We start from the raw sequence: 12,603 nt of genomic DNA, 5'->3' as shown, positions 1-12,603 counted from the left end.
AGGAAATTATAGACCTAGTAGTCTGACGTCAGTTAAACATAAGAAATAGGAGCAGGTGTAGTCCACCTCGCCCCTCGAGCCTGTTCCGCCATTCAACAAGATCATGACTGATCTTTGACCTCAACGCCATTTTCCTGCACTATCCCCATATCCCTTGATGCCTTTAATATCTAGAAATCTATCGATCTCTGTTTTGAATATACTCAATGACCGACCCTCCACAGCCCTCTGGGGTAGAGGATTACAAAGATTCACCACCCTCTGAGTGAAGAAATTTCTCCTGATCCCAGTCCTAACTGGCCCACCCTTTATTCCGAGACTGTGACCCCTGGTTCTAGATTCCCCAGCCAATGGAAACATCCTCCTTGCATTTATCCTGTCGAGCCCTGTAAGAATTTTGTATGTTTCAATGAGATCACCTTTCATTCTCCTAAATCCAGAGAATACAGGCCTAGCCTACTCAATCTCTCCGCCATCCCAGGAATCAGTCTGGTTAACCTTCGTTGCACTCCCTCTATGGCAAGTATATTCCTTCTTAGGTAAAGAGACAAGAATTGTACACAATACTCCAGGTGTGGTCTCACCAAGGCCCTACAATAATTACAATAAGACATCTTTACTCCTGTACTCAAATCCTCTTGTAATAAAGGCCAACATACTATTTGCCTTCCTAATTGCTTGCTGCACCTGCATGTTAAGCTTTCAGTGATTCATAGACAAGGACACCCAGGTCCCTTCGAACATCAACATTTCCCAATCTCTTACCATTTAAAAAATACTTTGCATTTCTGTTTTTCTGACCAAAGTGGATAACTTCACATCTTTCCACATTATATTCCATCTGCCATGTTCTTGCCCACTCGCTTAGCCTGTCTATATCCCCTTGAAGCCTCTTTGCATCCTTCTCAAAACTCACATTCCCACCTAGTTTTGTGTCATTAACAAACTTGGAAATATTACATTTGGTTCCCTTATCCAAATCATTGATATAGTTTGTGAATAGCTGGGGCCCAAGCACCGATCCCTGCGGTACCCCAGTCACAGTCTGCCAACCTGAAAAAGACTCATTTATTCATACTCTGTTTTCTGTCTGTTAACCATTTTCAGGTTGGCAGGTTGTAACTGTGCCTCAAGGATCAGTGCTTAGGCCTCAGCTGTTTACAAAATAATCAAGACTTAGATGAGGGGACCAAGTGTAATGTATCCAAGTTTGCTGACGATACAAAGCTAGGTGGGAAAGTAAGCTGTGAGGAGGACGCAAAGAGGCCGCAAAGACAAGTTAAGTGAGTGGGTGAGAAGGTGGCAGATGGAGTATAATGTGGGGAAATGTGAAATTATCCACTTTGGTAGGAAGAACAGAAAAGCAGAATATTTTTTAAAAGGTGAGAGACTATGAAATGTTGGTATTCAGTGGGATTTGGGTGTCCTTGTACATGAATCACAGAAAGTTAGCATGCAGGTATAGCAAGCAATTAGGAAGGCAAATGGTATGTTAGCCTTTATTGTAAAGGGGTTGGAGTGTAACAGTAAGGAGATCTTGCTGCAATTATATAGGGCTCTGGTGAGACTACACCTGGAATACTGCATACAGTTTTGGTCTCCTTACCTAAGGAAGGAAATACTTGCCTTAGAGGGGGCGCAACAAAGGTTCACTACATTGATTCCTTGGTTGAGAGGGTTGTCCTATGAGGAGAGATTGAGTAGAATGGGCCTATATTCTCTGGAGTTTAGAAGAATGAGGGGTGTTCTCATTGAAACATATAAAATTCTTAAAGGGCTTGACACAGTAGATGCTGAGAGGCTGTTTCCCTTGGCTGGAAAGTTTAGAATTGGGGGTCATAGTCTCCAGATAAGGGGTCGGCCATTTAGGATTGAGATGAGGAAAAATTTCTTCACTCAGAGGGTTGTGAATCTTTGGAATTCTCTACCCGAGGGCCGTGGATGCTCAATTGTTGAGTATATTCAATACTGAAATCAATAGACTTTTGTATACTAAGGGAATCAAGGGATATGGGGATAGGGCAGAGAATAGGAGTTGAGGTAGAAGATCAGCTATGATCTTATTGAATGGCAGAGCAGGCTCGAGGGACCATATGGCCTACTCCTGCTTCTATTTCTTATCTTCTTATGTTGTTAGATTAAGTGACTGGTCAAAACTGTGGCAGATGGCGTTCAATGTGGGGAAAGTGTGAGGTCATCCACTTTGGACCTGAGAAAGATAGATCAGAGTATGTTCTGAATGGTGAGAAGCTAGGAACTGAGGATGAGCAGAGAGATTTAGGGGTCTAAGTACAGAAATCACTAAAAGCTAGTGAACAGGTACAAAAAATAATGAATAACGCTAATGGAATGTTGGCCTTTGTCTCAAGGGGGCTGGAATACAAAGAGGTGGAACTTATGAAACAGCTGTACAGAGCTCTGGTTAGACACCACCGCACCTCAGGAATGATATATTGGCCTTGGAGTGGATGCAGCGCAGATTCACCAGAATGATACCCTAAAAGGGTTAAATTATGAGGATAGGTTGCATAGACTAGGCTTGTATTCCCTAGAGTATAGAAGATTAAGGGGTGATCTAATTGAGGTTTTAAGATGATTAAAGGATTTGATAGAGTAGATAGCGAGAAACTATTTTGTCTGGTGTGGGAGTCCAGAACAAGGGGGCATAACCTTAAAATTAGAGCTAGGTCTTTCAGTGGTGATGTCAGAAAGCACTTCTTCACACAAAGGTAGTGGAAATCTGTAACTCTCCCCCAAAAAGTTGTTGAGGCTAGGTTAATTGAAAATTTCTAAACTGAGATCGATATATTCTTGTTAGACAAGGGTATTAAGGATTACGGAACTAAGGCGGCTAGATAGAAATAAGATACAGATCAGCCATGATCTAATTGTCCTCACTCGATAGCCAGACAAGTGCATTTCTACCAAGGGTGACTGGAGTGGGAACTCTGGCCAATTTTCCTTTCCTTGTTTCAGGTATGCTGAGGCTGGCTGTAGTGCTCCACCACTGTCCGGGCTAAGATCACAGACTCGGGATCAAGCCTGGGATTTTCCTGCTCTGTTTGGCTTAGCTACTCATCGGATAAAGTCATTTTCTTTCCATGGTGTTTGCTCTCTATAATCTCATTTTGTTGTGTGTTTCTCCCCTACCTTCTCATTATTTTGTCGATTTGCTCTACTTAGAATATCTGGAGATTTTGATTTTTGATTGGAGTTTAAAGGATTCTGATGCTACCTACAAGATACTGCCATGTTTGTTAACACATGTAAACAGTAAAAATGCAGAATGCCATCAATTATTTTGATTACATCATTATACCTCTGATCTCTTCTGGAATTATTTTTCCTCTAAACGTTTGCACTGCAGTGCTAAATCTTTCTCGAGTATATAAGAGCATCTGCATCAGAGATTTTGGTCAACTTTTTTTCCCACTGGCTGTTCCAGGAATTGAGCCTGCCAGAAACCTCCTTATTACAGTGACAATGCCCCTTTAAAACATGGAGATAAAGCTTTTCTACTTCCAGTTCTGATGAAAGGTCATCGACCTGAAACGTTAATTTTCCATTTCCACAGAAGTTGCTGACCTGCTGATTGTTACCAGTATTTTCTGTTTTTATTTAAGCTTTTTTACTATCTAGGTTGGAAGGCTTAAAGAAGATATACTGTAAAGATGCACAGGATATAAATCATATTTCACTGGTTTTTGTATTATGTTTTCAGTGCATTTGAAAATTTTTACACAAGTGTGGCTTTAATGCTGCACTAAATCCCTGTGATTGGTCCCAGTGCAACTGGAGGTAGAGTGATGATTGTTGTGAGGCACACATTTACAATGTTTATGTAATGCGAACAGTCCATTCAAATGAATGTGAATGAACAATATATTCAGGAATTAGAAAATAATGTGATGTCCTCTTCATGGAATATGAAAAGACAATTAATGGGAATAACAATGTATGGTATAAGTTGAAAACCATGTGCAGCTATCAAAATACCACCGACACAGCAAGATAAAGCAGTTGGTGCAGGGCCATTAACTGTCGCTATTTAAATACACTTTTAAAAAAGCATTACAGTATTTACTTAGTGAACTAGTGGCAGCAAACACATTCTGCCAACCTTCTGTTAATCTGTTACGGTACAAAAAAACTACCCGTTAAGGTCAAATCACACTATCTTTGTAAGAAAGAATAGTTAACAAACTTTTTTTGTTTAAGAAAGGAGAAGGACAAAGCAGGCGTGCATCGATTTTGTGCCAATTACAACACATACAGGTCATGTGATGATGCATTTCAAAATGATTCGTTGTGATTAAAAAAAGGTTTCTGGATATGGTATGAAGAAAATGCAGAATCCAATATAAAGATGTTGGGCTGGAATTAGCTAATTTCAGTGGGATGAGTGGGGACCTAGTCCAGATTAATTGGTTCAAAAAATGGCAGATCAAACAGCAGACCAGTAGTGGGAGATAATTAAATATGAGAGGGATAAGATGCAGGTTAAATATATTCTGACTAGGAGTAAAGGTAAGGGTTTCATGGATAAATGGAGATGTTAGAGCAAAAATTAGATTTAAAAAGCAGGCATATGATAAATATGCAGGGTTATAATACAGAAGAAAACTATGAAAATCATAAAAGGATAGAAAGAAAACAGAGAGTGTGATTAGGATAAATAAATGGGAGTATGAAAGAAAACTGGTGGCCAAAATAAAGGGCATTAACACATATGTAAAAGCGTGGCCCAAGAAGGGGTGGGGCCACTTAGAAATGAAATGACCAATTTGCATCTGAGAGTGAGGTAATGGTGGAGATGCTTCGTAAGTATATCAAATCAGTTTTTACAGATGGAGATGAACGTAGGACTATCTAAGGAGGATGTGGAAGAACCACGATAAGTATTCAAAAGGAAAGTGTACTAAAAATGTTAATGGGACTGAAAGTAGAAAAGTTACCAGACCCAGAATGTATGCATCCCACAATACTAGAGAGATTGGGGAAAGAGATAATGGAAGAACTAATAATAATTTTCCAAAAATCTTTGAAAATGAGAATTGTGCCAAAGGATTGGAGGGTGGCTAATGTTACACCTCTGTTCAAGGAGGGAGCAAGAAAGGGATAAGTCAGGAAATTGTCGGCCAATTAGTCTTACCTCATTTATAGGTAAGCTTCCACAGTTCATATGGGATGAAATCAGTGGGCACTTAGAAAGACAAAGACTAATCAGGAATATTCAGTGTAGATTTTTGAGGAAATCGCAGAATGTATCGATAAAAGGAATTTACATGAATGTACAGAAGATACTTTGGTAAAGTGGCACATAAGAGACCTGTTATGAAAAATAAGATACAAGATACTAAAAGGTATTGTAGCCATATGGACAGGGGACAGAAAATTTCATCAGAATATGGAATGCTTTACCACAAATGGCTAATAAGACGGAGAATACAATCCCATTTAAAATGGAATTGGATGAGTATTTGAGAGGAAGAATACAAAAGGATATGAGGAAAGGGTAGGGAAATGGGATTTCAGTAGTAAGCTCTAATTGGCAAGCTAGCACCAGCACAGACATAATGGGCGAATGGCCTCCTTCTGTGCTGTAAATTCTGTGACTCAATATTAAGTATTTCACTGGCAGTAATGGTCTTTAAACAGCTGGACAGGCTCTTCCATGAAAACCAATTACACAATGAAAGATTTAATTCAACTGTAGTGGGAGATAATTTTGCTTTAAGGGCAAGTCCAGGCTTTGATCTAAGCTTTATCTTGTGCAGTTCTTCCCACCCTTCCAAACCAGTTTGTCCCTTTTGACTGATGCTATAAAACATTCCAGAACTCTAAAATTTAAGTGTTTTAATTTTTAAAAAAGTTATACAAAAGGAAATTTTAAGTTTGTTCTTTTCCCATACTTGCGATTTATTTTGGCATTATGTTTCATTCTGCAATGATTCGTGGTAGAAAATAACTATTTGAAGCTATCATTTTTGGTGAAATATTGTCTACAAGGATCATCTGAAAGATTCTGGGGATGACATTCATCTTTGGCGGTCACGTAAAAGGGGCAATAGCGCATCGGCAGCCCATTTTACACACTGCCCGAGATTCCTTAAAAAGACAATCGGGCAGAGTGTAAAACGGACGGAGTGTAAAATGGGCTGCCGATGCGCTATCGCCCCTTTTACGTGACCGCCAAAGATGAATGTCACCCCCTCTGAATATCAGCTAAAAGATACAACCCTTGTCTGTTTCTTGTGGACAATTTTGTGCAACAAAGTTAATCTTTATTTGTCATTTCTATAGGAATTATTTGTTAAAATTTACTGATTATTTCTGAAACATTAATAAACTGTATTATTCATAGCAGCTGAACACAAAATAGACTGTGCACTATGGGCCCATTTATTTTTAGATGGTCTACTTACTGCATCTATATAGAATGTATTGGATCCAATTGAAGTAACAGCATTCCCAAGATCGTTGTTGTGGACCCCATTTTGATAGTCCTGGTATGGAATGACAGTGAGGGCAAAAGGGCCAACAGTGCGCTTGCTCTGGTTGGTGAGCTTCACTTCCAGGGAGGTTGGGTCACCAGCCTGACACTCTACCACAATGTCACAGTCGCAGGGCTTTCCAGCTACCAGCACATCTGCAGAAAGACAAAAAGAAAGGCCAAAGTTTACAAAGAATGCTTAAGAATCTCCTGGTTTCTCCCTACTACTCTAATTCTTTCCCTTCTTGCTTTCTCTCTGAAGGCAGTGCTGCATACTGGGAATGCAGTTTCATAGGTGGTGGAAGTGTTCCTATGGTACAATGCCCAGGAGCTATCACAGTGAAGCATCATCCCCTCTCATTACATATTCACAATTGACAGATGTCCCCAAACAGTGATCAGGAGCAGGAACCTTAATTGACTTTTCCTCTCTCTAGCTCAAGAACAATGAGCTCAACTGTAGCAACTCTACCGTTGTCCTAAAATCAGCTAACTCACCACAGGCCAAGACTAGACTGCATGAATCAGTGTCATACCATCTGTGCTCAAAGAATAGTCTTAGTTTGCCTGCGCACAAAGGATGAATCACCAACAATATCCTCTGCATATATCCGCAATGTACACTATTGGTATTTTTACAGGATATTTAATCTTAAATGGAAACAAACTGCATAAATAGACACGCCCACATGATGTCCTTCTGTTAACACTCTTGACTCATAATTTACCTAGAGAAAGACAATCAAGATAACACCGTATAATGGAGATAAGGTTACAATCAGACCCATCAGTTTAATTTTAATTCATGATCATCTGTATATTCTGCCAGAATGACATAGATCTACATAACTAGCATATATAGGCTAAAAAATGGGTCTACTTATCACAGCACAGAGAGAGAAAAAAAAAGCTCTTGTCTCAGTCATGAAATGGACTGGATTGTCTTCGAGAATCGCTGTGCTAGTAGGCTCTGTGTGTCTGACACAGTCAATGCTGTGAAACCAATGCAGGATCTTTCCTAGGATAATGTTCTGCCTCCACCAGGCAGGGTCTGCAGTAAAGATTTGTGTGAATCCTTTCCTTAGAAGTTACCACTGTAATAGCTTCTCTTTCATCTTAACATAATTTTTAAAAAGTTTGGAGGTGCATATGATGTGACACATTATTTAAGGCACATTTAGAAAGAGGCGCAGTGATGTCTTGTAAAACAATATAGCAATTTTAAATTAAAGGGTTACACAGTAGCTCATGTGGACTGTCCCTTTTATTCTAGGACCTGGGTTTGAATCTAGCTCAGTCTGACGGGTTGAAAATCTTCTCATAAAGCATCCTATGTGAATTAGGTTTCAACAATCTCAATACCGTACTTAGTAAGCACAGTCCCATAGTACAAAGTTATCTACAATTCACCAAAGTTGACAATCTCACATAGAGAGGCCATAAAGTGAGCTGATGGGGGCAATGCAGTACTTCACTGGTATAGTAGGCAGCAGTGGTTTTCTGAGGTTGCTGCTGAGGCACATTTTTGAGGCAGATTTACCCTAGGAACACCCTATGCTGCACTCGACATGCGAGTGCTTCATCTTTACACTGGCTGCCAAAAGTTAAAAAGTATTTTGTTCCCTAGCACTGACATCCCTCTCATTGAAGAGTACAGATGTTCACAAAAAATTACAGCAAAGGGAAATAATCTGTTTACATACATAATTAACTATTGATAAACGTAGAGGCTAAAGCTCACAGATCATAGTTCAAGGCCTTCTGCATAGCCTTGCTATAGTTCCAACCAATAATATCCCTGGAGGTTTCAGAAGCAGTGGATACAAAAATCACTAATAATAAAAATAGAAGCAATGAATCACCTTACTGCACATGGAGAAGTTTAGTACAAATTCATGTACTACATCACTCGGTTAAAAATGATTGTTTTAAAATACTATGCTACTAAATTAGAATTAGTGATTTTTATCCCCGGCACAAATGAACCAATAACCATCACTTTGTTGGGATTTGAAAATAACAAATTAGCAGTTCTATTGATAACTGCAGCTCTTCACTGACACCATGAGCAAGTCCCATTGATATTTTGCGCATGAATATCAATCAGGATCACAGGACTGCCTATCCACAGATATGCTTGGGACAAGAGGGACTTTATCATAGACAACAAAGGCTATGGGCCCCGACAACATCCCGGCTGTAGCGCTGAAGACTCGTGCTCCAGAACCAGCCGCGCCTCTAGCCAAACTGTTCCAGTACAGCTACAACACTGGCATCTACCCAACAATGTGGAAAATTGCCCAGGTATGTCCTGTCCACAAAAAGCAGGACAAATCCAATCCGGCCAATTACCACCCCATCAGTCTACTCTCAATCATCAGCAGAATGATGGAAGGTGTCGTCGACAGTGCTATCAAGTGGCACATACTCACCAATAACCTGCTCACCGATGCTCAGTTTGGGTTCTGCCAGGACCAATCGGCACTAGACCTCATTACAGCCTTGGTCCAAACATGGACAAAAGAGCTGAATTCCAGAGGTGAGGTGAGAGTAACTGCCCTTGACATCAAGGCAACATTTGACCAAGTGTGGCACCAAGGAGCCCTAGTAAAATTGAAGTCAATGGGAATCAGGGGAAAACTGTCCAGTGGCTGGAGTGATACCTAGCACAAAGGAAGATGGTAGTGGTTGTTGGAGGCCAATCATCTCAGCCCCAGGACATTGCTGCAGGAGTTCCCCAGGGCAGTGTTTTAGGTCCAACCATCTTCAGCTGCTTCATCAATGACCTTCCCTCCATCATAATGTCAGAAATGGCAATGTTCGCTGATGATTTAACAGTGTTCAGTTCCATTTGCAGCCCCTCAGATAATGAAGCAGTCCGTGCCCACATGCAGCAAGACCTGGACAACATCCAGGCTTGGGCTGGTAAGTGGCAAGTAACATTTGCGCCAGACAAATGCCAGGCAATGACCATCTCCAACAGGAGAGAATCTAACCACCTCCCCTTGACATTCAACGGCATTACCATCGCCAAATCCCGCACTATGAACATCCTGGTGGTCACCGTTGACCAGAAACTTAACTGGACCAGCCACATAAATACTGTGGCCACAAGAGCAGGTCAGAGGCTGGGTATTCTGCGACGAGTGACTCACATCCTGACTCCCCAAAGCCTTTCCACCATCTACAAGGTACAAGTCACGAGTGTGATGGAATACCCTCCACTTGCCTGGATGAGTGCAGCTCCAACAACACTCAAGAAGCTCAACGCCATCCAGGACAAAGCAGCCCGCTTGATTGGCACCCCACCCACCACCCGAAACGTTTACTCCCTTCATCACCGGCGCACAGTGGCTGCAGTGTGTACCATCCACGGGATGCACTGCAACAACTTGCCAAGGCTTCTTTGACAGCACCTCCCAAACCCGCGACCTCTACCACCTAGAAGGACAAGGGCAGCAGACACATGGGAACAACACCACCTGCACGTTCCCCTCCAAGTCACACAACATCCCGACTTGGAAATATATTGCCGTTCCTTCATCGTCGCTGGGTCATTATCCTGGAACTCCCTACCTAACAGCACTATGGGAGAACCTTCACCACACGGACTGCAGCGGTTCAAGAAGGCAGCTCACCACCACCTTCTCAAGGGCAATTAGGGATGGGCAATAAAAATGCTGGCCTTTCCAGTGACGCCCACATCCCATGAATGAATAAAAAAAAATCATTGGTCTGCACCTTTAATATCCAGCTTGGCAATGTTTCCAGTCGAAATGAGAATTGGCATCAAGGACTTAAGGTATATTAGACGCGAGGACAGGGGTATCTGTCAAATGCAAAGAATGCTCTAATATTTTCAGTCAAGACAGCTTTATCACTTTTGGATATGAAATGGACCTTGAAGTAGTTAGATAGGTCACCAGCACTGCAATATGGAAATGCCTGGAGCTCTCCTCAATGGCTTCAAATTGCAATCTATGAAGTAAGCAGTGATACTAAATGGGTAGTGCCTGCCCAACTGTAATGTATGCTGGTTATACAGAGAGAAAAAAGGACACCAGGGAGTGATTACAAGACACCAATCTAATCGACATGTTAGAACAATGCCATAAACCATGAGAAGGAACATAACCATCATCTGAACCCTGAAATTATATTACTGCCCTATAATTAATTATATAGACAATTGTTAATGTTGTGGGTAATTTTATTCAATTTTGGATTTTTTTTGTGTTGCAGTGACTGTCATTCTGAATGACGTTGCTACATGCTGATATTCAGTGTAAAAGATTAACTATTGTGAGGACATTATTGCAAGCTTATTAAGATGAAAATTGCAGTTGTCTACCAGAAAGTTTTTTGGACCGTGTACATCATATTATTTACTTATAGCCAGTATACATTATACTTAGATTTCCAGTTTTGATCTTAAGCCTTTAACCAGGAATGGAAAATTTTGACATTGATATTTACTCCAAAATCACTGAAAATAATGAAAGAAAATGTAATAAAAAAAACCCTCAGCTACATATTTAGCTGGTAGGCCTATATATTACATAGTAAATCTGTGATAATAACAGTCACATTTTTGGGTTTTTGCACTAAAGAAAGAACTTGCATTTATATAGCATCTTTCATGACCTCAGGCCACCCCAAAGTGCTTTACAGTCAATGAAGTACTTTGGAAATATAGTCACTGTTGTGATGTAGGGAAACACGGCAGCCAATTTGCACACAAACAGAAATGAGATAATGACCAGATAATCTATTTTAGTGATAGAACCATAGAAAAGATACAGCACTGAAGGGGGCCATTCGGCCCATCATGTCCGCGTCGGCTCGAAGAACAACCAGGTGCCCATTCTAATCCCACCTTCCAGCAGCCGGTCCGTAGCCCTGCAGCTTACAGCACTTTAGGTGCAGGTGCAGGTTTTTTTTAGTTGGTTGAGAGATAAATATTGGCCAGTACAATGGGAAAACTCCCCTGCTTTTCTTCGAATAGTACCATGGGATCTTTTATGTCTACCTGAGAGGACGTAATGTCTCATCCGAAAGACGGCACCTCTGAAACATGCAGCAGTCCTTCAGTACTGCACTGAAGTGTCAGCAGAGATTATGTGCTCAAGTCTCTGAAGTGGGGCTTCAATCCAAACCTTCAGACTCAGCGGCGAGAGTGCTACCACTGAGCCAAAGCTGACACTATATAGTTTCTTGGATTCGGTGTCACCAATCACTATTGCAAACAGACCTTAAATTCTCGATGATCCAGAATGCACCCTTTTCTGTCCAATATCTACAAAGTCCCAAGGATCACAATAGAGAACCTTCACTCTGTGTACTAGCTATATCACATGAATTCTTCTCTGTTTCTGAAAGCAAACTGGATGTAAAATCTTACCAAACTGAGACATAGGCTTTGGACCAACAAGAGACTTTATTTACACAAGATAGCTAAATGAACAGTACACAGTTTAATGCAAGTAAAATATGTATTTCTCCACTCTCCTCGATATATAAAAGAAAGTATAATGCAACCTGCTTTTTCTTTAAACGCGAAGGTGAATTCCAGTGAATGTACTCTCACTTTTCTACCAGCTGTAGGACTGCTTATCTCCGTCAGTAGCCTGCTGCTTTTCGTCTTCAGCATGCAAGTAGCCGCGTGTTGTAGTTTCATTAGGTTGATGCATCTTTCTAAGGTATGTCTGGTGATGCTCTTAGCATGCCTATCTACATTCCCCATTGAACCAGGGTTGGTCCCTCGACTTGATGGAGGAGCCAGGCTATGAGGCTACAGATTGTGGTTCATTGCCATTTCTGATGTATAATTTTCAACGGAAATGCTTTTACAACAAAGGAAAAATACACCTATATAGTTCAGGGGTTCTCTCGTGATCTTCAGTCTTTTAACTGCCTAGCCTCTTTTGTATAAGGAGTGCAGAATAAGAACTCTGTGAATAATCATCTCACATAAATTTCCATCAGAGATTGTTTCATCAAGAATCTGCTGAGAAAAACTGGAGGGATTTTGGATGCTGTTCTTTAATTATTTTAACTAGTCAGCCTAGTCCATATATTGCGTAACTTTAGTTATTGTGTTGCATTAGTAT

General features: G+C 40.8%; 1 protein-coding gene across 1 annotated transcript in view; it reads right to left on the bottom strand.

Moving 5' to 3' along the window:
* Positions 1 to 12,603, bottom strand: part of trappc9 (trafficking protein particle complex subunit 9) — an 838,299-nt gene that overhangs the window by 7,917 nt on the left and 817,779 nt on the right. Inside the window, exon 22 of the mRNA XM_067979750.1 lies at positions 6,426 to 6,649. Coding sequence (XP_067835851.1) covers positions 6,426 to 6,649 — 224 coding nt within the window. The remainder of the gene's footprint in view (positions 1 to 6,425; positions 6,650 to 12,603) is intronic.

Source organism: Heptranchias perlo, chromosome 3, assembly GCF_035084215.1.
Source record: "Heptranchias perlo isolate sHepPer1 chromosome 3, sHepPer1.hap1, whole genome shotgun sequence".
Lineage (NCBI taxonomy): Eukaryota > Metazoa > Chordata > Chondrichthyes > Hexanchiformes > Hexanchidae > Heptranchias > Heptranchias perlo.
The sequence above is the reverse complement of the archived record's forward strand: the minus strand, read 5'-3'. Positions and strand labels throughout refer to the sequence as shown.